Source organism: Orycteropus afer, unplaced genomic scaffold (genome assembly GCF_000298275.1).
Source record: "Orycteropus afer afer isolate SDZICR_OR568_19922 unplaced genomic scaffold, OryAfe1.0 scaffold00006, whole genome shotgun sequence".
Taxonomy (NCBI): Eukaryota; Metazoa; Chordata; class Mammalia; order Tubulidentata; family Orycteropodidae; genus Orycteropus; species Orycteropus afer.
In genome coordinates, this window is record NW_006921593.1 from 25,798,106 (window position 1) to 25,822,690 (window position 24,585).

Below are 24,585 nucleotides of genomic sequence, written 5' to 3' on the forward strand. Positions count from 1 at the left end.
TTCTAAACTATGAAATTTTGTTAAGATTCTACCATGATCTAACTGATGTCCTATTATTTTACGGTCTCCATAATCCCTTAAATTAATGCTGTTGTAATATGGACAAAATTATAAATATGATTGAAACGTGTGATATGTTAAGTGATTATTACTAGAAATTTATTGTAACTCAGATGTAGTTCTAGTAGAACCGATCAGCTGTCTTTTGCAAAACACCTTCCTCTTGGTTTTCATAGCAATACCTCTTTTTACTGGCTCAAGATAATTTTCTTATTTTAACTTCCTCAATATATCTTAAACCAAGCCTAGCAAGAGAAAATAAAAGGATGGAGTTTAATTAGAAAGTTCAGCTTTGTCCTATCCAACCCTGCTCTATCCTTCCAGGCTAGACACTGAAGTGCTGCAGTGAACCTTGCCTACCTACACTTCTTAGTTCAGATACGTGTTCATTGGTTTGTTTCGTAATACACCTATAATTAGCTGATAAACTTGATGCATTATGAACTTTTTCTGATACATTTTAAGATGAATTTTGGTTTGATTTAGAAGGAAGGATAATTTAGTAGTATGAATTTCACAATAGCTGATCAGAGCTGCACATATGTATAGTGTTTTAGAAGAGAAAAGTCTGATTAAATTCCTGATATATATGTATGAGTTAGTGATGTGTTTGTGAACCTCTGGAATTGTTTTTTGAATGTATGCTCATTTGTATTTCAGGAAGACTTCTTAGATCTGACAGTAACGGTTAAAAATGTATCTGGTTTGGAAGAGGCACTTTGGAACATGTATGTGGAGGAGGAAGTTTTTGACTGTGACAACTTGTACCACTGTGGGACTTGTGACAGGCTGGTCAAAGCTGTAAAGGTAAAGACAGATACTCTGCCTATTCCCAGGGTGCCCACTTAGTACCTCCTGCTCAGTATAGTGGAGCAGGTAAAGCTTTTGTATGAAAAAGTCTGGAAAGAATATACAGCAGACTCTTAACACTGTTAATTCTTAACAGGGGGCTTGAAAAGATGTTACTGTCATATTTTAATTGTAACCAAACCCACTGCCATCAAGTTAATTCCGACTCACAGTGCCCCTAGAGGACAGAGTAAACTGCAGAACTGCCTCATAGGGTTTCCAAGGCTGTAATCTTTACAGAAGCTGACTGCCTCGTCTTTCTCCCGCAGAGCAGCTAGTGGGTTTGAACTGCCAACCTTCAGGTGAGCAGTCAGATGTGTTAACCACTATACCACCAGAGCTCTTTTTTTTTTTTAATTATAGACATCTATATTTTATTTTTTACAATAAAGACGTTTTTAAAACTTTTAATCCAACAGTTCTTTCCTTCCAACTTCCTTCTCTTCTAGGAAAATTTTATTTCCTTCCCAGTGTTTACGTACGCCTTTTTAAAGAAACTCCTCTTACCTGTGTTTTTTGCAACAGTTTTGAGGAAGACAGTATAGCTCTTTATTTCTGACAGCCAAGAAATTTATTGATCTTTCTTTTTTTTTGTTGTTTTACTACTATGAAATTAGATGTCTTTTTCATTTTCTTAATAGACAGTTATTTTACAACATTAACATACGTCCTCTCTTGCTGTGGGAGCTCTGGTGGCATAGTGCCTAAGGCACTTGACTGCAAACCAGAAGGCTGGAGGTTCAAACCCACTAGCCACTCTTCAGAAGGAAGGTTGGGCAATCTACTTCCATAGTGATACTGCCTCGGAAACCCAAGGAGGGGTCGCTATGAGTTGGATCCAGCTTGATGGCAGTGTTTTTTCTTTTTTTTAATCTCTCTTGCTGCAACAAATCTGACATACCCTTCCCTCTCCCCCTGGTTGGGAATGCGTAAGTTGCTAATCAAGGACTTTCTAGAACACATCTGCTTTTCTTTCCGTGCAGTGGAGCAAGATACAGGAGGACAGGAGGAAAAGACATAAGCAAGTGGTGTCTTTTCTAAGCAAGAGCCAAGAGAAAAAGCACCACAAAGCAGTGGACAGGGCATTCCGATGCTTCTTAGATTTGGTCATCAGATTCATTTGGACAGCCATTCCTGTCCCTGTAATTCAGGGTTCATATTTGAGAGTCCAGCAAAGAGGATAAGCTTTGAGAAGAAGAAACGAGAGGCAGCTACTGTTCTCAGGCATCGGGAGATTTGCGCTCTGTCCCTTCAGGCTGGGGCAGGGACATAGGGAATCAGCACCTTGGCTGTGTTGAGAACCTGCTGCCAGGTTATGTTTACGATGTTTCATGTTTGGATGTAAGGTCTCAGGGCTTCACTCTTGGGATCCAGGGATTCTTACCTCCTTGTTCTTCACAGGGTCTGGGATCTGAGTACTTTTATTCATAGAACAGATTTTAGACAAGCATTCTTGAGGACATTTTTTCTTTCACCTTGTCTTCTAGCAGCCAATCATTTCTGCTCTTTGCTCACTGTTCTTTCACGGTTCAACGTGATTTCTCACTGGGGAATTGTTTTTAATGTGCTATTCACTCAATTGCTCAGTTTTCACCAAAACCATTAAAATCATTACTAATGCTGCTAGCTTGCTAAGTACTAATAATTCTTTGAAACATTAACTTAGTGATGATTGAAGATAATCTGTAAATGTGTAAGTGTGTGGGAGTATATGCAAATACATATTTACATGTGCATTTATTAATGCCCTTTCCTGGTCCTCTGGCCTGGCTTTGCCACCTGTAACCATCTCCAGCCTTCTTCTTCAGCAACTTATATCTATGGCCAGGACAAAATGGACTACTGCCATTGTTATTAACTGCAATAGTGACTATTCCCACTGCTGGTAGAGGATGACAATGGGCTAGTTATAAACTCCCTGAGCTTGAACTCATTCAGTGGTCATAGAGTGCTGTCTGAAAGAGCTACCACCCAGGCCGTGACTATGCAGTTCTCCTTTGTGCCAGAGAGACAGCACTATCTGTCAGTAAGCAAATGGGCGTTGATTGAGATAACACACAATATTGATTTTGTATCTTAAGAGATTGTGGGTGAAAGGTAATATAAGCAATCAATCCTAAGCCTGTCGTTTTCACAGTTGGATTTAAAACCAGGCTGAATCTTGTCCTAAACCAAGGGGGAAAAAAAAAAAAAATCCACTGCCATTGAGTTGATTCTGCCTCATAGTGACCTCCATTGGGTTTCCAAGGCAGTAAATCTTTACGGAAATAGATTGCCCATCTTCCTTCTGTGGAACAGACTGTGGGTTTGGAATGCCAGCCTGCTGTTTAGCAGTCAGATGCCTTAGGCACTGTACCACCAGAGCTCCTTGAATCTTGTCTTCCTGGTGTGTATTTTTTCATTCAGCCTTGGCCCGTTTTTGAAGCCAAAAAAAAAAAAGGCTTATTATTTGCTTGTTTATGTCACATTATACCTTTTGTGATTAACTGTAATCTAATAAATAAACTTCTGAAACTGGAAAAGTCTTAACCTGTTTCTTGGTTTTTGGTTGAACTTAATTTGCATATATATTAGTCAAAACAAGAACCTTTTGCTAACCAAAAGCATTTCTTTCATATGGCTTTTATATCATCATTGGTTTCATTCTTGTTCAGTAGGAAATTTTTTATCTTGATGACTTTAAAATTGCACCCTATTGCATCTCAGCAGAGGGTTCGGTTGTATAAATGCAGATTTCCCGTCCTTTCTCAGACATGCTGCAGTTGAGTTGCTCAGTTTTTTAGATGCATTTTTAGAGCTTATTCAAAAGGTTCCCGTGCTGTTATTTTGCGGTTTCATCTTTTAACTTCACTCAACCCCATCCCACGATTTCTGGAATTTTAAGAAATACATTTTCAGAGGAGCTCTGGTGGCATAGTGCCTAAGGCATTTGAGTGCTAACGAGAAGGCTGGCGGTTCAAATGCACCAGCCACTCTTTGGAAGGAAGGTTGGGCAATCCACTTTCGTAGTGATACTGCCTCAGAAACCCAAGGAGGGGTCGCTATGAGTCAGATCCGACTCCACGGCAGTGAGTTTGGTTTGGTTTGGTTTAGATACATAAGATTATGGATTTTCCCCCTCATGGGCCATTAATCCAAAGGAATTGGGAAGGCTGAGGACTCCAGTAAAAAGCCGCTTAAATTAGTGTGCTGTGTTAAAGCAAGGAACATCTTGCTTTAAACAAGATTTTAAAAAAATTATTTGCTTGAAGCAAAGTAGCATCTTCTGGTATCTCACTCTCGGGGGCTGGCTCTCAGCCCAACAGTAAACAAGATGTACGAGCAGACCACTCAACCCAGGGTGATGCACCCACATACTCTATGGAGATGGATCCATTGGAGCAATCCACCACAGGGCACCAGAGGGGCAACATTCACACAGAGGAAATGCAGAACACGCAGGAGTGCATAACTATGGGCGGGGTTACTGGGCGAGGCGGGGAGGAGACTGGGTTAGGGCTGGGGATGGTAAATGGGGAGAGAAACTAAAGGTACCTGAAATGTTGAATGGAAAACAAACTCTGCTCTATAAACCTGCACCGAAAGCACAATTAAAAAAAAAAAAAAAAGTATCTTCCTAGCTGCTTTTAAATTTAAGAGCAGTGACTGCAAAGCTCCCCAAAGTGGATCTTGGTGCTTGGGGAGTTAGATCCCTTTTTAACCTCTACTGTACCATATGGATCATCCCCCCAGGAAAATACATCGTATACATAATACTTTCATGTAATTTCAGGGGTTCAGAGCCTTTGAAACAGGTTCTTGGGTCCCAGGGTAGGAGTGCCAGTTCTTCAGTAAATAAAGAGGTAGTTCAAACTCATCAGCCACTCCATGGAAGGAAGACGGGACAATCTACGTCCATAAAGATTGACCACCTCAGAAACTCAAAGGGGGTCGCTATGAATTGGAATTGACTTGATGACAATGAGTTAGGTTGTTTTTTTTGAGGGGGGGGGAAGTTTTAGGTTCCTGTAAAGGAGCTCTGGTGGTGCAGTGCCTGAGGCATTTGACTGCTAAACAGAAGGTTGGTGGTTCAATCCTACCAGCCACTCTGCGGAAGGAAAGCTGGGCAATCTACTTCCGTAAAGACTTACTGCCTTGGAAACCCAAAGGGGGTCGCTCTGAGTCGGGATTGACTCAGTGGCAGTGAGTTTTTTTTTTGTTTTGTTTTGTTTGTTTTTTTGGTTTAGGCTCTTATAGGTGAAGTGGAGGAGCTCTGGTAGCCTAGAGCCTAAGGCACTTGACTGCTAACCAGAAGGCTGGTGGTTCAAACCCACCAGCCACTCCTCGGAAAGAAAGTTAAGTAATCTACTTCCATAGTGATACTGCCTTGGAAACCTAAGGAGGGGTCGCTATGAGTTGGGTCCAATTTGACGGCACATAAGAACAACAACAGGTGAAGTGGAGGCACCAAGGAAGCAGATGAAAGGCTCAGGCTTGGGAAGGATGTCGGCCCAGGGGAGAGAGATGAGCACCCGTTCTAATGTTGTTTTAGCATTAAATGGTGCTCATCAAATGGTGTTTTAGCAAGTCAGCGCTGAAACCTAAGACTGGGAAGTCAGTTTTGGTTGTAAGCCTAAATGAGGGACACCAACTTTGGTCTCATAAGATGATGAGTTTATATCAAGAGCCACGTTGAATCCACAGCAACGAATCCATATCTTTCAAGATGTGTCTTGCAAAAATGTATCATAGATTTCTTTTTCATATCTTAAGAAATGTCACGTTTTCTTTATGTGTAGCTTGGCTTTTAAAAACTGTTTTTAAATTTCTTTTAACAGTCTGCGAAATTATGTAAGCTGCCTCCCTTTCTTACGGTTTCATTATTAAGATTTAATTTTGATTTTGTGAAGCGTGAACGATACAAGGAAACCAGCTGCTACACATTCCCTCTCCGCATCGATCTCAAGCCTTTCTGTGAACAGGTTTGATACTCTTCTTTGAAATCCCTCCTTCCCTGTTCCAAGAGAGAGTCTTTTTATTGACCTCATTTTCCGTAGCTTTGTCCCAGATTTCTCACCTGGCACTGTTAATGCTTGGAGTCACCGCTTGGAGTCGGTGACATGAGGTGGGGGGTGTCCTGTGCATTGTACATGTTTAGCAGCACTTCTTGTCTCTGCCTGCTAGATCCCAGTAGCACCCCACCCCCATGTCCACCCCCACAGTGTGACTACCAAAACTGTCCTTGCCAGAGGTCTCCTGGGTGGGTGATGAGGGGAAGGGAGGCAGATTCTCCAGATGAGACCACTGGTTTGTTAGGGTCCCTTTGAATCTCCAAAATACAGATTTGTTCCCAGTTCTCTTTGTTAATGCTTCTTGAAAACTCTTTGAAGTGAAATTTTAAAAACAAAATTAGAAAATGCCCCTGCATTGGGGGAGGTTGTCATTGGCTGGTACTTACCTGTTCGGTTTCAGTTTATTTTACATGTAATAATGAACTGTGCCTCCAGAAGGGGTGCGTACAGCTAGGACTGCACTGGTCTGGAACTTGTGCTGCTGAAGACATTGGAAGAACAGTTCTAAAAACAGTTAGATCACATAGGAACCTTGTTTATAAGCCATTTTCAGTACAGTTACTGTACATGCCAAGATCAAGGTGATGAGATGGATGTATTTATTACAAAACATTTTTATATGTTTATAAAAAACAAAATTGCTAGCTAGTTATGGGGTATCTGAGTATAAAAGTAATCTTTTGTTTGTAAACACTTTAAAATTCAAACTCTTCACAGGTGTTCCTTCCTCTGCTTCACACCTACTTCCTGAGCTTTTTGTCTTTTTGTTTTCTCACACGCATATACCGCATATACCGTTCAGAGGTTCTGACATGCTTCTGAGCCTGCCACTGACAAATGTAAAATAAAGCAGGCATGCTAGAAGTTAATATACTTGCCAGCCCCCCATGGACTGGCTGAAATTTTGTTTGTCCTTTTTTTGTCAAGTGATTTTCATATACTTTGAAATAACAAGAGTGAGACAAGTTAAAAAAAAAAATGGAGCACTTACCTAGGAAACTGTTACATTCATTTTACTTTTTGACTTCCGTGTTAATGACAAAAATCATGTCTCTTAGCATCTTTGTGTACATCTCTCTTGTCTTTTCTCTGTATCTCAACTAACTCACTGCTATAGAGTCGGTTCCGACTTGTAGCGCCCCTTCCTTGGGTTTCCAAGGTGGTATCTCTATGGAAATAGATTGCCCCGTCTTCCTTCCGAGGCATTTCAAAACTTTTTTAGGCAGTTAAGTTCCTCAAATGACTGGTCTCCCCCTCAGGTGGCATCCTTATGTAAAGTTAGCATTCCAGCTGAGCACTGAAGGAACTTAGAAAGAAAAATAAGAGTCACAGCTGGAGCTAGGAGAGAGCTTACATTGGATGGTTCAAACCCCTCCCCTCGGATGTGAAAACTAAGGCTTCCTTTCTCTCCTACTTCAGGAATTTAAATAAACATCTTTAAAGTGTCTTTTAATCTAATCTACCCAGTGCTGCTATAGTGACCCTATAGGACAAAGCAGAACTGCCCCAAAGGGTTTTCAAGGCTGTCAGTCTTTACAGGAGCAGCTGCCTCATTTTCCTGTGGAGCGGCCGGTGGGTTTGAACCACTGACTTTCTGTTTAGTAGTTAAGTGTTTTAACCACTGCACCACCAGGACTTTTTGGTATTAGATCAGTGATAGATAATTGTCTAAAACTAAAAAATTTTCATTGAAAGCTAATTATTCATTTTAATTTTATCCTTCAGTAATTATGATGGTGAACTATCTTACTTATTTCAGTAGTTGAAATTTCTCCCCATTTATTATCTGTGTTACTGTTTTATGTAAATTACATCAGTGTTTATATCCTTTTTCCTTTTAGAGTGAATTGGATGACTCAGAATACATATACGACCTCTTCTCTGTTATTATACACAAAGGTGGCTGCTACGGGGGACATTACCATGTGTATATTAAAGATGTTGATCACTTGGGAAACTGGCAATTTCAAGTAAGTATAGAAATGAGTTTAGAAGTATCTTTATGGTTTCTTTGCTTTACCTATTCTGGTGAAGATCGTCTTTTGTCATTTATTATATGGTTACTCTGTAGAAAACGTTGATAGGCACTGAAAGTTGGGTATAAGTTGCAACTTTTTATTTCTAAAATTTCTCACAGAAAAATTAGTAGAATCGTAATACAAACCTCCTGTAGTCCTTTCACCCAGATTCTGCAGTTATTAGCATCTGCCACATGTGTGTGTATTGTGTGCGCAGTGTATGTGTTCTGTGTGCGTGTTCATTGTTTATCACTGTTATTTAAGGGTAAATTAAAATGAATGTGGTGTAGTGCCTAAGGCATTTGACTGCTAACTGGAAGGCTGGTGGTTCATACCCACCAGCCACTCCTCAGAAGGAAGATTGGGTGATCAACTTCCCTAGTGAGACTACCTCGGAAACCCAAAGAGGGGTTGCTATGAGTTGGATCTGACTCAGCAGCAGTGAGTTTGGTTTATCATTTTTGCAGATACCAACCATTATATGAATCAAATTCTGCCTCTTAAACATGGATCTGAAAAAGATGTTATTTGTGTGTATTTTGATTGGCGCACACATTATTAACATATCATTATTCACACTGTCATCTGAATGAGTTGAAATTAATTGACTTGCCCCTGAATACATCAGTGTGTGTCTGTCTCCTGGAAACAAGGACATTCTCTTACATAACGATGGGTCATACTCAGGAGCTTTACTGTTGGTGTAGTATCATCAGGTAACGTTTACTTTCTGTTCACGTTTCACCAGTTGTCCCATCCATACCCTTTGTGACAATGTTTCCGTCACTCCAGTGTCACGTCCAAGGTCCTGTCATGAATTGTATTTAGTTAGCATCTCTTAGGTCTCCTGTAATCTCAACAGTCCCTTGGCTTTTCTTTTGTCATTCGTGGCACTGACTCCAAGATGATAAAGATTTTTCTCCTATATGTTGTTCTAACAGTTTTTATAGTTTTACGTTTAAAACATGAGTCTTCCTGGGACGGTTTCTTACGAGTGATGTCATACTAGATTTTGCGTTAGAGTACCAGTTGCTCCTGACCATTTATTGAATAATCTGTTCTCTCTCCACCAAGCTGTGGTGCCTCTTCTGTTAGAGCAGCTGCTCGTTGATGCATGTGTCTTTTTCAGCTCTCTGTTGTGTTCCAGTTCTCTGTCTTCTGTTCCTGGGCAAGTGCCACATTGCTCATTTCTGTAGCTTTCTAACAAGTTATGCTGCTGGTGGGGCATGTCCCCCTGCTTGTTGTTATTCCTCAGAAATGTCCTGCCTGCCTTGGCTTTTTATTCTTCTGGGTGCATTTCTAGCATCAGTTTGTCAATTTACAAACACACACACACACACACACACACACACACCCAAATAGTAGGGATTTAAGTCTTCATATGTAAATGAGATATATTTTTTCATTTTTGTAGAGTATCTTTAATTTCTTCCAAAAAAATTTTATAATTTTCTCAAAATAGAAATTACTTATGTTCTGAGGAAAAGCTATAATTAGGTGTCTAGTTCATATTATGTTAAACAGGAAAATTATTACGCATTGCACATCAACCCCAAACCCTCAACAAATTTTCTAAAATTTAACTAAAACACACTAAACATGTATGTAAGTCACAGACCATCGTGTGAGCATGTAAAACTCCTGAAATACACCTTCCTGCTCCTGACGCAGCTAATGATGTTGTCAGTGAATAGCTGTGTCACACGTCGTAATAAGGCTTCTTTTCTCAGCACCAGCAGCATCCAAGATGCGTGTCTCTTTGTTGACATCAGTTGGCTTTTCAGAGCACCTATCAGTGCTTCTGCCCTTCTGTAAGCTGTATTTGAACTATATTGAGAGATATGTTTTGTAAAGTTTGGATATTTGAAAACTCAAAACCATATTTTACCAGAAAGATGTTGTGTGGGAGTGTGCATGTCCTTTTTAGCTATCAGTGCCTGGGGTATTGAAGTGCATTTGCCTTATTACATTGATTTTTATAGCCGAGAACCTTGCTAAACCTCTTGGGTTATAGACATCTGGAAAATGCAGCTGTTTCACCCTTTCCAGTCCTTTGCCTTCCATTTCTAATATTTATTTACTGCAGTAGCTGGAACACCAGTTCAAGGTTGAGAAAGTAATAACCTGGACAAGCATTCCTCTCAAATGCTTATGCCATGTTTGCCAGGACGGTAGGTTGTTGAGCATGTTCTCAGTCTGGCGGCGTGAATATCATCACATGGTCTAACTCAGCCTCAAGTGTTTCCAGGCTTAGTTTGGGCAGATCCTTGTGTATAGTAGCAGCATCAGAACTTGTCTAGATTCCTTAGTGATAAGAACCAGGATCAGCCCAAAGCTGATTCCCATGAGGAAGAAGTTAGACATACCTCCACTCTCCAGCCTTTTCACTAATTCTGACATCAGCCATCCCTCCCACAGCACTTTGCTTCTCTCCTGGGTTCAGTAATCCATTGCAGTGAGCACCCAGAACTCCCAGACCATACTTACAGTTAAGTGATTTATTAAGGAACAGGGTACAATTGGAATCAAGATCTGAAAGCATACTGTGGTCTGGGAGGTTCCCTCGAAGAGTAGAGCACATCCCTCCCTTGTTCAGTGCATTACAGCTCTCTCAGCTCTCCTGGGCCCTGCAGGCAGAAAGCCCTTCTGTTGGCCGTGCATCGCCCCTCTTGCTATTCAGGCCTCCTCTTGGCTCCCTGGGGACAGGCCTTCTCTCCACCTGCTCAAGATGAGCCTCTTACTGGCTCCATCAGGACAGGTCTCCAATTAGCTGCACAGGCCTTTCTGCCCTTGACCTCCCTGCTGTCAGCTTCTCCACTGCTACTAGGCCCAGCTCACAGCCAGCATAGCAGTCTGCTCAGCTCTCTCAGCTGCGTTCCTAGAAGCAGGTTTCTGCCATCAACACTGGCTCTGCCTCTGGGCCCCTTCTGGTCCTTCTCGCTGCTGGCTCTGCCGCTGGGCCCCTTCTAGGCATGTCCCTGCTGGCTGTGCTGCTGGACCACTTTACGGCCTCTTGCTGTCTTCACTGTTACAATTAACCCAAGTTACACCTTTTTCATGAAGTTTCTTGCTTGCCCCCACTCTTTCTGCTGCTTCTCTCTCATTTGTCTGTCTTGCTCTACCTGAATCCTCTTTGAAGCTGGCCGCATGTCTGTCAGTCTCTTTGTCAATTTCAGTATATTTTGCATAGTGCATTGACCAATCCCTGCAAGGAGCATACCAGTCACAGGGCAGGCTGCAGCCTGTGGCCAGACAGTAAGTATCAAACTGTGAAATTGCTAATAGTTTACACAGGAACTATCTATCCAACTGGAGAAAAGTAATTAACCCCTGGAGTGGAAAACTAGGGCAAAAGTAACTCTCCTTGGAGCTTAAGGGACAAATCTCTCAAGCCAGTTTTATAAAGAACTCAGGCAAAAAGCCACATAAAGGGACTCATTTCACCACACTTAAGATGTTGCCTTCCTTCAAACTGCTTTCTTGCATTTTTCAGTTTCTGTAATATAAATTCTTAGTTTCTAGAGTGGAAATAGGACACAAGAAGTAATGAAGCTGAGCCTACAAACATGAGTTAGATTTCATTAGGCCAACACAGCAGTGAGAACAAAGTGAGTGAAGACTAGCAAGCACTCTGAACTGAATGATAGTGAAGACCCAACCTACCGAAACTTAGGGAGTGTGGAGTGCCGCTGAGGCAGGGCCCAGCAGGGAGAATGCCGAAACCCTCTGTGCTGCGCATTGTGCGGGCCCCTTTCCTGTCGCACAGGCCCAGTTTACGGCTACAGCAATTAAGTGGTCCACTCACCTGGTGGAATTCCAAGTCAGGTCTGCCTGATTGTAAAGAAGATACAAATTCTTAGCATGTCTTTACTCCCACTTCTCCATGGTGGGTTCTTGCTGGCGTGGATGTTGCTCTCTCATGACTGACCTTTTTACTTTACAGGTTGGTATAGAAACACTCTGATAATTTTCTTTCCCAGGAGGAAGAAGGGGAGCCAGATGTGAATTTGCAGGATCTTCCAAATGGAGAAGAGATCGAAGACCCACTGATGGTCCTTCAGGCAATCTTATCACAGGTAGTGTGTGTGTGTGCATATTTGTGTGTAAGTAGAGAATTATGGTGCTCTAGGGAGCTCTGGTGGCGTAGTGCCTAAGGCACTTGACTGCTAACCTGAAGGCTGGAGGTTCAAACCCACCAGCCACTCCTCGGAAGGAAGGTTGGGCAATCTACTTCCGTAGAGATACTGCCTCAGAAACCCAAGGAGGGGTCACTATGAGTTGGGATCGACTTCACGGCAGTGAGTTTGGTTTTTTGGTTTTGGTGGGCATAAGATCAGTCTTTTGAATCAACAATACATATTAAATGAGCTGTTTTCATAGCTTTGGTGATAGAATTCTTGATTCCATGTGAGAGACCCGGCTTCAGCTCCTGGCAGTGTACCTCATGCTCAGCCAGCACCCATCCATCCGTGGAGGTTTGCATGTTCCTCGTATGCTGAAGGATGGAGCTCAGAGCCTTGAGGGAGTAATGGTTAAGTGTTTGGCTACTAACTGAAAGGTCAGCAGTCAGGTTCAAACCCACCAGCAGCTCCTCAGAAGAAAAGACCTGGTAATCTGCTCCCATGAAGGTGACAGCCTAGGAGACCCTGTGGAACAGTTCTGGTCTGTCCTGGCAGGTTGCTTTGAGTTGGAATTGATGGCACACAATGACTTGGTGCTGATGTGGTTTCAGCACCGCTTTCAAAGTAAGACAATCTACTTGTAAAAATCACTTGTGAGAAGCAGATCACAGCATCCGAGCTGTGGCCAGTCAGGGGGATGGCACAGGCCCAGGCAGTGTCTTGTGTCTTTGTGCATAGAGTCCCTGTGAGTCAGTGGGCAACTTGACAGCAGCTAACAACAACAACAAGGTGTTTTTAATCAGAAGCACACTTAAAACAAGATGGTGTATTCTCTTGATGAAAATGTGACCAGAGGCTTGCAAGAACCTAACCTGTATTTCCTCGGGGAGCATGGTTCAAGATTTGCTAATTGAGTGTTTGTGGTGACATTACAGGACAGAACTGTTGTGACCATGAGAATCAACTGTATTCTTTGTATTGTGTTTTCTTTGTGTTTATAAACATCTGTTGGGATTGAGTGATAATTGTTTTGGTTCTTGTTACTGTTATTTTAAACAGAATTGGCATTTATTGCTCATACTATGCAGTTCACTGTTTTTCTATATGATCCTCTTAATGTCTGTAGGACCTGAAATTTTGTCCTCTTATTTATTCCTGATATTGATATCTTAGGTATGTGACTTTTAATGTTGCCTGTAAATGTCTCACGTACTTTGGACATGTGATCAGGAGGGACCTGTGCCTGGGGAGCAGAAGCATGCTTGGTAAAGTAGAGGGTCGGTGAAAAAGAGGATGACCCTCCACAAGATGGAATGACACCATGGCTGCAACAGTGGGCTCACATGTAGCAAAGACAGTGAGGATGGTGCAGGACTGGGCACTGTTTCATTCTGTTGTGCACAGGGTCGTTAAGAGAACTGACTGAGTGACATCTAACAAAAACTGCAGCAATGTAGCCCTGGTGTAAGGATGTTAACTCTCCACTCATTTCTTTATTCATTCTTCATGAACAATTTTCATACTTCCTGCCAGGGACCTAGGAGTCCCTGGGTGTGCAAATGGTTGCTCATTCAACTGCATCCAATTTTCTTCAATGACTGTTTCTTTCACAAGGAGGAGAGAAATCTCATTCCTGTTGATCAGCTGGGCCAGAAGCTCTTGAAAAAGATCGGTCTGTCATGGAACAAGAATTACAGAAAACAGTACGGACCACTGCGAAAGGTAATACGTGGGGTCACCATAGGAGGTACTCATTTGAGAAATCATTTTGTTAGGATCCCAGTAGCACAAATTCTGCAGAAGGTTATTTTAAATCAGTTAAAATAAAATCACTATTTCTGGTTAATAACTGGAATTCACCTGTTGAATAACTATAGATCATGGAGCCAGGAAGTAAATAACAAAGGGCACTCTTAGTCATAGCCAAAAAAAGAAAGAGTTGTCACAGAGTTCATGCCCTGAAGCTTACTGTTTAAAGTAAGCAGATCAAAGTTTCCTTGTATCTTTTTTGAGTGTGATATTTGCTGGGCTGTGTGGATTTGTCATTGTTTTATAAATATCCTTTGTAAATTTGAGGTTCCCTTGTATTTGTAGTTTACTAATACTTTTTAAAGGAGCTCTGGTAGCATAGTGCCTAAGGCACTTGACTGCTAACCAGAAGGCTGGCAGTTCAAACCCACCAGCCATTCCTCAGAAGGAAGGTTGGGCATTCCTACTTCGTAGTGATACTGCCTTGGAAACCCAAGGAGGGGTCGCTATGAATCGGGGCCAACTCGATGGCAAATAACAACATAATAACAATACTTTTTAATAGTGGTTGAATTTTATCAAATGCTTTTATTTTACTTTTTTGGCATATATTGATATGATTATGTAATTTTCTTCTCTTTTCTATTGATACATGATAAATTGAATTGCTTGATTTTTTTTTTTTTTTTTAATGTTAAGCCAGTCTTATATTCCTAGGGTAGGTCATTCTTGTTCTGTTTGAATGACTGCCTCTTAGTCTGTGTACAGACATGAATACAGTTAAGTGTTCTGAAATTCCCATTCTTTGCAGTGTTACCTATAATTTGTTATGATCCACATAGTTGAATGCTTTTGCATCATCAATAAAATACAGTATTCCAAGTGATACCATGGTTTGGGTCAGGCATACCTTAGTCCTCAATACAACATCTTTGCTTTTTAACACTTCGAAGAGCTCTTTTGCAGCAGATTTGCCCCGTGCAGTACATTGTTTGATTTCTTACTGCTGCTTGCATAAGCAGGAGCTCTGGTGACACAGTGGTTAAAACATTCAGCTGCCAACCAAAAAGTCAGTGGTTCAAATCCCCCAGCTGCTTCACAGAAGATAGATGAGGCAGTCTGCTTCCATAAATATCTACAGCCTTGAAAACCCTGTGGTGCAGTTCTGTTCCATCCTTTAGGGTTGCGGTGAGTCAAAATCAGTGTAGTAGCAGTGGGTTTGATTTGGTTTTGGTGCTTCTATGGGTGTTGATTTTAGATCTGTGTATAATGAAGTCCTTGACAACTTTAATATTTTTTCCATTTGTCATGATGTTGCTTTTTGGTCCAGTTGTGAGAATTTTTGTTTTCTCTACCTTGAGGTGTAATTTGTACTGAAGGTTGTAGTCTTTGATCTTCATTAGTAAGTACTGCAAGTCATCTTCACTTTCAGCAAGCAAGGTTGTATCATCTGCATATTCAGGTTGTTAATAAGTCTTCCTTCAATCATGATGCCATGTTCTTCTTCATATAGTCTTTCTTCTTGGATTATTTGCTCAGCATACACCTTTTTTTGTTTTAAAACATGTAGTATCCCCCTTTCTATTTGAACGGTTGCTTCTTGGTCTTTGTACAGGTTTCACATGAACACAATTAAGTGTTCTAGAATTCCCATTCTTTACAAAGTTATCCATAATTTGTTATGATCCACAAAATCAGATGTCTTTGGTGGTCAGTAAAACATGGGTAAATGTCTTTCTGGCATTCTCTACTTTCAGCCAGGCCCCATCTGACATGTGCAGTGACCTCCCTTGTCCCATGCCCTCTTCTCAGTCCAGCTTGCATTTCTGGCACTTCCCTGTTGACGTAATGCTACAGCTGGTTTTCAGTTGTCTTCAGCAGAGCTTTCCTTGCATGTATGTGAGTGATGTTGTTCAGTAACATCTGCCTTCTGTTGGATCAGCTTTCTTTGGAATGGGAACATGTATATGGATCTCTTCTAGTCATACAGCCAGGTAGCTGCCTTCCAAATTTCTTGGCATAGACAAGTGAGTGCTTCCAGCATTGCATCTGTTTGTTGAAACATTGCAGTTGGTATTCCATCAATTCCTAGAGCCTTGTTTTCTGCTAATGCCTTCAGTGCAGCTTGGGCTGCTTCCTTAAATGCCATCAGTTCTTGATCATATGCTGTTCTGGTTCCCTAGTGCTGCTCTGACAAGATTATACCATAAATGGGATGGTCTTAACAAACAGGAGTTTATTCTCTTACAGTTGGGAGGCTTTAAATCCAAGTTCAAAATGCCAAGCTCTAGGAGCTAGGTGAAAGCCCCACAACCTTGGGGTCCAGCTCTGCCTACTGCTCCTGGCCCACTGGAGCTAGAGGCATTTCTTCACTCAGACAGCAGCTGACTGCTGAGGCTGCCAAGCCCAAGGTTGACAAGTAAAAAGACACAGCCCCAATGTTACCAAACCACACAGCAGGCTATTAATTTAAGTCCATTTAAGTCCCAGGGTTGGCAGAGCATGGCAGGATGCTCAACAAAGACACGGCTACATGCAGAGCCCGAGCATGCCATAAGCTAGAGACCATTCCTAAGGCTTCTGCTTATATACAGGAAGCAGGCCACATTCCCAAAGGCAGCTACTCAGCTGCTCATAGTAGATTCTACCATGGAGTTGATTACCAGCCTCATCATGGGGAATACTACATCCAGCTGCCTAGCCACTTAGCCAGGCCCAGCCAAGTTGACACACAAACATAAGCACCACATATGCTGTCTCCTGAAGTGATTGAATGTTGACCAGTTCTTTATTGTACACTGACTCACTATTTATTCTCTCTTCCCTTCAGCTTCCTGCATCGTTCAACATCTTGTCCAAAGAATGTCTCAGTATTGCAACTCGAGGCTTGAATTTTTTCTTTATTTCTTTCAATTTGAGAGATGCTGCATGTGTTCTACCCTTTTGGTTTTCTAATTCCAAGTCTTAGCACATTTCATTATAATTTGTCTCCTTAAGCTACCTTTTGAAATCTTCTGTTCAGCTCTATTGTGTCATTTCTTCTGTTTGCTTTAGCTACTTTGTGAACTGGAGCAAGTTCCAGAATCTTCTGAAATCCATCTTGGTCTTTTCTTTTGTTCCTGTCTTTTCAGTTACCTTTTGCTTTTTTCGTGTGTGATGTCCTGATGTCATTCCACAGCTCATCTGGTCTTCAGTCATTAGTGTTCAGTGTGTCAAATCTGTTCTTAGACCCTACATTCTGATTATTAGTGGATGTTTGCAGCTGTTGTTTTCTCATTTTCGGTTGTACCACATCAGCAAATGAAGGTCACACAAGCTTTATTCCATCCCCTTCATTAAGGTTGACACTGCTTTGAGGAGGACACTCCTCTTTGTCATCTTTGGTGTTTTTCCAACCAGAGGGCTTATCCTCTGGCATTGTGTCAGACAACGTTCTGCTGTTAGCTGTAGGGTTTCATGGGCCAGTTTCTTTTTTGTTTCAGAAGTAGGTCTCCAGGTTCTTCTTCCTAGTCTGTCCAAGTCTGGAAGCTTGGCTGAAATCTGACCGCCATGTTGGTATTTGAAATACTGGGGCCTAGCTTCCATCATCACACAGCACACAGGCCACCACAGTGAGACGGACCGATAGGCAAGTGGTGGAAAACCAAACAGTAGTTTATCTTAACTGGTAAAGAAGGTCTGCTTTCAGCTTTCTCTTTGAAGGTCTGCATCTGTGACGTCCATCGAGAGCAGTACTGGGAAGGTCAGATAGGAAACTTAGGAGGCAGTGAGTTCATACTAACGTAGTTCACTCAGGAAAGGAGGGAGGGGATGGTCGCCCACCTCAGAGAACGGCACCCATGTCGTTGAGCTGGACGTGCAGAAGTCGTTGAATTGCTGTATGTTCTGTGTAGATTCTCAACAACAACAAAGCGTATTTTTAAAGAAGATTCTTTAGGCTTATAATTACTATTTTATGAATAACGTCTGGTCGATAGTTTTCGTATTGTCTTCTGTGTTGTGCTGTGATTCCTTCCATTTACAGTTGTTTAGATTTTCTTAAACATCTCAAAAGTGTTCTTCCTGAGCCGTGCCATCAAAGTACTACTTTAAGGCAGCATTATTGAGGTTTAATTAAAGGACTATCTGGATTGCTGCATGACAGCCTTCTCCCTTGATAGAATCTGAGTTTTATTAAATGTCTTATTATTCCCCAAATAGATTTTTTTTTTTCCCCTAGCTAGCCAGGCCAAGCAAAAATAAAGATGAAGTTAAAATATCTAATGTCAGAAGGAAGCGAGCATTTTCTCTTTGTCATAAGGGATTTAAAATTGTGTGCTCACCTGGTATTTATTGATATTCTGGTTTTGTTTCTGTATAGTTCCTACAGCTCCATCCACAGATATTTCTACTCAGTGCCGATGAAAGTACTGTGAGTCTCTCACAGAATTGTTTCCTCCAGCCCAAGTCGGACCCCCAAAGGAATGATGAACAAATTTTCCAGACACCGACTTCAGCATCCCCAGCGTTAGATGATACCATGTCCTGCCCCCACTGGTTTGATATAAATGATTCCAAAGTCCAGCCAATCAAGGAAAAGGATATTGAGCAGCAGTTTCAGGGTAAAGAAAGTGCCTATATGTTGTTTTATCGGAAATCCCGGTTGCAGAGACCCCCTGAAGGTATGGAAAGATAAATACCCCTGTTGCTTTAATTAAGTTCATTCATTAGCTTAAAATACAAACACTTCTGTGTTGAGAAGGTAAACATTCAGTGTTACGTGAATTTTTTTTCTTAGCATTTTTAAAGAGTGTTCACACTTAAAATACATGATCCCAACAAAATCCAACAGTCTATCATTTACAAAGATGGTATATTTCTACTTAATTTTTCCCCTGTAGTAATATGAATGTGGAATGATAGTTTCTGTCTTTACATGGACTTAGATTTTCAAAACTGGATTTTCTTGGATCAAATAGCATTTTCCCTTCTGGTAGGAACTTGAGTGTGACTGCCTTGCACCCAGGTTTGGCTCTATCAGACACCATCCTTGTGCACCTCTGAATTGTAAGAGGCCTTGGTCTTATCTTCTTGTCTTCTCTTTTCATTTTCCCCAAGGTCATGCTTGAGGGAAAATTCAGATTTCTATTCTCTGAGCAGTTGAAATATCCCTGAGCATTCTTTTTTGAGCCTTTGAAGCATTCTTTTTTTTTTTTATTACAATGGAAGTTAACTATTGAGACCCATTAATAAAGAATATTTTTGAGCCAGGCCACTAACATGAATCAGTAAGACTTTGATTACTTCCTGAAGTCTACCATAGTGCAGAATCCTGACTGGAAAAATTCCAGATTGAGAAATAACTGTGATTCAAAATAAGGATGTCACTTCTAGAGAATACTGGCATTTTTATAAAGAACAAGGGTAAAGCAGTTGGTAATATGCATGTGAATTCAAGAAATGAACACTCTGCATACGAAACAGTTACATCACTGTCCTATGAGCCAGGAAGGGCTCGGTGTTTTCATGGGGGAAGATGTGGTAATATTAGGTTCAGAAAAAGTGTCAAGTAACAGAATCTGCAGTTAGACAATATCAAGTCACAGAAAAAGAATAACTTCAGATAAGTATTAAACTGGATTGAATTTTACCATGAATATATTTAGGAGCTCTGGTGGCATAATGCCTAAGGCATTTGACTGCTAACCAGAGGCTGGCAGTTCAAACCCACCAGCCACTCCTCAGGAGGAAGAGTGAGCAATCTACTTCCGTAGAGATACCGCCTCAGAAACCCAAGGAGTGGTCTCTATGCGTCAAATCGACTCGATGGCAGTGAATTTGGGTTTGTTTTCTTTTTTGGTGGCGAATATATTTGGATAATGGACTAACAGCAGTTTTCCAATTAGCTTAGGAATTAAATAAACAGCCAGCCAGGATCTTGGTGGACTTTTTTGCAGGGAGTGAATAGTCAAGTATTTCTGTGAGTCTTGTTCTTAGTGGTCAGTGCTTCCTACAGAGCTAATAGGAATGTAAGTAGCCTGACCAGTTTGGTTGCATGTATTTTAAAGTCTTGTCAAAGCACACTCCTTAACTTCTACAAATCTGTTTGATGATGATTGTGAGTGATCAGAGCTATGCACAGACACTGATGTTCCGGATGTCTGAAGTACATTACTTAGGGGCAAAGAAGAGACTGTATGTTTGTGACCAGTTGGAAATCACTGATGTCTAGCCAGAAGACACTGGTTAGAGTACCGGCACATGTATAGAATGCATGCCTGGGCACTCATACATTTAAGGCTTTAAAGAGCCCTGGTGATGCAGTAGTTAAGCACTCAGCTGCTAAACGAAAGGTCAGCAGTTTGAGCCCACCAAAATAGCTCTCAGGAAAAAGACCTGGCAGGCTGCTCCCATGAAGATTACAGCCTAGGAAGCCCAGTGGGGCAGTTATACTCTGTCACATGGGGTCGCTGAGAGTCAGTGTCGACTCAACAACATACAATATTTATGATTTAAAAAATGGTCATAACATATGAAATCAGAAAGCAAGTTAAAAATCTGTTGACCATGATCCGAGTTGTTTTTAAAATGTGTGTGTATGTAGATGCATCATGTAGGTACAGAGAAAAGATGAGAAGTGTATATACCATAGACAGCAGTGCTCATTTCCAGGGAGCAGGATGACAGGTGATAATCCATTTCTTTCACACGTCTAAAAGTATCTTCCAGAATTTTTTTAATGACTAGTGATTGCATTTGTAATCAGGAAGAAAATATTTCCCTTCTAAAAAGTCTGTCTAAAGAGAGTTGAAGAAAAAGAACTCTTCTCATCTTCAAGTCTAGTTCTTGACTTGAAGAACTATCTACCCCCTTCCTTTGTTCTAACTTTTTCATTTTCCACTTGGAAAAATTTGAGGTTCAGAGAAAATGCATATTCACACAGCTTATTAGTAGCAGCTTTCTGGATCTGCAGCACAGTGCTCTCTGGTTTTCCATGCTGCTGCTTCAGCCACCAAATTTCATTGGTCAACACAAGTTAATGGACAGTTTCGTTCACAGCTCGAGCTAATCCAAGATACCGGGTTCCGTGTCATTTGTTAAGTGAAATGGACGTAGCCAACGTTGAACTACAAACAGCAAGGTAACTTTGAATCACCTAGAAAATGAGTGGCTTTTCCAGAATTTAGGCCTTAAACATTTAATAATAAGCATTTAGGAAAAAAAAAAAAATTAACGCCAGTGTCTGTTTAGCTGCTGCATTTTTATATCAAGGTTGCTTTGTTCTTTAGAATTATTTTTATCCGTGGGAATGACCTAAATAATGTACATAAAAGGCCACCGCCAAGTGGGGTTGAGGCCTAAGACCAGAGATTGGTGAGCACCCAGTTGGCTAAAGGAATTGTCTTGTGGCCACATTACCCCTTGGGTGTAAAGAGAGCTTACCATTAACATCACCCCATGTATTCAAGTTGTGGAGAACTAGATCAGAGGTGGGCAGGTTTTCAGGATGAAACAGGGACCCTGCATATGGTCTTGCCTACTGTTGGCCAGGCTCACTGTTGGTCTTGGGTTCTTAAAGGAATGGGCTGTGAAAAGGGAATGACCTGCATGCTCTCTTGGGGCTCTTGGACCCTGAAGAACAGTTCTTTATTTGTTGTCTGACAGTCTCTCCAGGGAATCAGGTTAGGAGATGCAGGGCATTTGAAGATGCTCCTTTGGTCTCCTTGTGGACTCACCTGGCTGAAGGTGGCAGGACTTTGTACAACGTTTTTATTGCTGATGTGGAGCTGGGAAAAAATAGCAGATGCTGAGTGACAAACCAAGATCAGAGAAAATTTCAACAAAAAAGATAAAAAGAGAGTGACATCTGTTCAGTGTGCAAAGGCGCTTGCATGATTAGTATGGATTAGCAGCAAGTATCAAGCAAACAAAAAAGTAAGGAGGCTTGAGCCACCGACAAGCTCTTTATATCGTTCTCAGAAAAGCGAAGGTTGGCTTTGACTGATTAATAGAATTGCCTCTCAAGTGCTTAACCCCTGGCAGTAGGCCCATCCCACCTCCATGTTGGTCATACTGTTGGAGTACAGTGTTTAGCAGCAGACCGGAAGGCGGTTCTCTGGGGTCAGAGAAGAGCAGCCAGCTTGCTGCTGCGGCGGCTGCCCCAGAGGAGCTCCCTCCACCTGGAGGGGGGAGCTGGGCGGAGTCGGGAGGGGGTCTAGGCCCGCCAGGGAAGAGGGGATGGAATAGCACTTTGTAGCTGGCACTTAGTTCTCTGAGTAGGCTTCTGGCATTTTGTTTGTGACTAGAACATACTCAGCCTGGAAGATCCTCAGTGTCAGGTCGGTTCTGGGTGACGTAGTGACATTGCACAGTCTACGCTAGAATCCTTTTCCTTGGACTTTATGGTGGTGGTTAGAGCTAAGTTCTTGGTATTTATTGAGAAACTAAAATGGCTGTCTTAGAGCATGGAAGGAAAGGATCTGCATTATTTAGGTGGAGTGGAGAACTTTATATTGTATATAAAATAGATTTGGTTTGAAATGATGCACAACATCTACACATACAGATTGTTTTATGCCTCTTTTAAAGGGCAGAGTATGATTCCGCAAACAGTAATTTTCAACTGCATCTCCATCTGGGTCCTCATTATCGTCTTTTCAATGGGGCTCTGCACCCACTGGTCTCTCAAACAGAAAGTGTGTGGGATTTGACCTTCGATAGAAGAAAGACTTTAGGAGATCTTCGGCAGTCGATATTTCAGGTAATCTAACCTTACTTCCTCCTAGTTCAGACCAGAGTCTGTCTCAGGCTGGAGTCTCCCTTTATTCGTGTTTAGGATCCAGATGTTTATTTTTCAAAGCTGTTTGGGAACATCCAGTATCTGCCACTGCCATAGAAGGACGATCCCCTGTCCTCTTGCACTTGGAAGGCTTTCAGAGGGGCTTTACTGTGCAGCGAGACTCCTGCAGCTCCTGCTGGCAGTTGTTAGGGGGGGAGTTAAGCCTGGTACCTTTTCTTGGGGAGGAGCAATGTAAGGTGGCCTCTGTCCTGGAAAGTGAATCAAAGAGAATTGTTTTTGAAAAGGAGTGAAAAAAATAAAGATGTTGTCAAAAACCAGGACATGCTAAGCAAATGAGAGCAACTATTCTTTCTCTCCCTCTAGCATTGGCTAGCGTTTGTTCAGAAGATTCCCACGTGGAGGAACTATTTACTAGGAGCTCTGGTGGCATAGTGCCTGAGGCACTTGACTGCTAACTCGAAGGCCAACGGTTCAAACCCTCGAGCCGCTTCTCGGAAGAAAGGTTGGGCAATGTACTTCCACAGTGATGTTGTTGTTGTTATGTGCCGTCGAGTTGGACCCAACTCATAGCGACCCCTCCTTGGGTTTCCGAGGCAGTATCGCTATGGAAGCAGATTGCCCCATCTTCCTTCTGAGGATTGGCTGGTTAGCAGTCAAGTGCTTTAGCCACTATGCTACCAGAGCTCCCTCCACAGTGATACTGCCTCGGAAACCCAAAGAGAGGTCACTGTGAGTCCAATCCGACTTGACTGGCAGTGAGTGTTTTAGTAAAAACAAGCATCGTTGAGATCATTCTTTCCAGATCATTTATCAAGCTGTTTCAGTGATAATTACACTAACAGGGCGCTTCAGCTGACTTGTAGTGCTTTCGTAGAAATGATGTCATTTATTTCTCTAACTTCACGAGGACACAAAAACTCCATTTTGAAGGTGGTGAAGGCATTATATTTAAAGACACCCAGTGGCTTGCTGCGGTCAGATGTCTTGTACAGTCGAGGCAGGACTCCAGCCCTGGCTCCCTACTTTTAATGGTGTGGTCTTTCCTCTTTACTGATTCTCTTCTCCCCACACTAACCCCTGATCAAGGACCAGGGCAATGGAAATAGAAGTTTTTTTTTTTTCCAAGAAATAAATGAATTTTCTGAACTCACTAAAATCCCTAGCTTTGTTTTGATCTTCTTCCTTCTGTGCTAAGAAAAACAATTAAATCACTTTCTTTTTCTAACTTTGGTTGACTTGAAAGATGTTTTATGAACCTTGTGTCCGCAGTCTTGCTATATCATTGCTTACTTGTTCCAGATTTTTGGTTGATTCTTGGGAAATTTCTGCATAGAAAAGCGTATCATCTGTACAGAAGACAGCGTTACTTCTTCTTTCTCTGCCTGTCTGCATTTTACTTCCTTTTCTTGGTTGATTGGTTAGCTAGGACGTCCAGTCACTGTTGGATAGACGTGGTGAGCGTGGACGTCCTCATCTTGCTCTTGGTCTTAGGGGAGGCATCTGTTTTCTCACCGTGATGTGTGATGTGAGCTGTTTGTTTTAGCTGATGTTCTTCCTCAGACAAAGGGTGTCCCCTCTGTTCCGAGTTTCTGAGAGTTGCTGTCATGAACGGTGCTGATTTGTCCAATGCTCTTTCTCCATCCTTGAAATAATCACGCGGTTTTCTTTCTTCAGCCTGTTGATATGATGAATTACATTAATTGATTGGCGCACGTTGAATCAGCCTTGCATACTTGGAATAAATCCCACATGGTCACAATATACAGTTCTTTTTATACATTGTAACATTTGGTTTGCTGGTATTTTCTTGGGTATTTTTGCATCTATATTCATGAAATATTGGTGTGTGATTTTCCTGCCCAGTAGTGTCTTCGTCTGCTTTGGTATGAGGGTAATGCTGACCTCAAGGAATGAGTTGGGGAAGTGTTCCCTCTTCGTCTCTTTTTTGGAAGGGTTTG

At 41.8% G+C, this 24,585-nt stretch overlaps 1 protein-coding gene across 1 annotated transcript in view; it reads left to right on the top strand.

The window, feature by feature from the left end:
* Positions 1-24,585, top strand: part of USP40 (ubiquitin specific peptidase 40) — an 86,174-nt gene that overhangs the window by 12,918 nt on the left and 48,671 nt on the right. The window contains exons 5-12 of the mRNA XM_042780860.1: positions 721-867; positions 5,727-5,870; positions 7,802-7,930; positions 11,959-12,054; positions 13,714-13,821; positions 18,209-18,509; positions 20,887-20,968; positions 22,417-22,588. Coding sequence (XP_042636794.1) covers positions 721-867; positions 5,727-5,870; positions 7,802-7,930; positions 11,959-12,054; positions 13,714-13,821; positions 18,209-18,509; positions 20,887-20,968; positions 22,417-22,588 — 1,179 coding nt within the window. The remainder of the gene's footprint in view (positions 1-720; positions 868-5,726; positions 5,871-7,801; positions 7,931-11,958; positions 12,055-13,713; positions 13,822-18,208; positions 18,510-20,886; positions 20,969-22,416; positions 22,589-24,585) is intronic.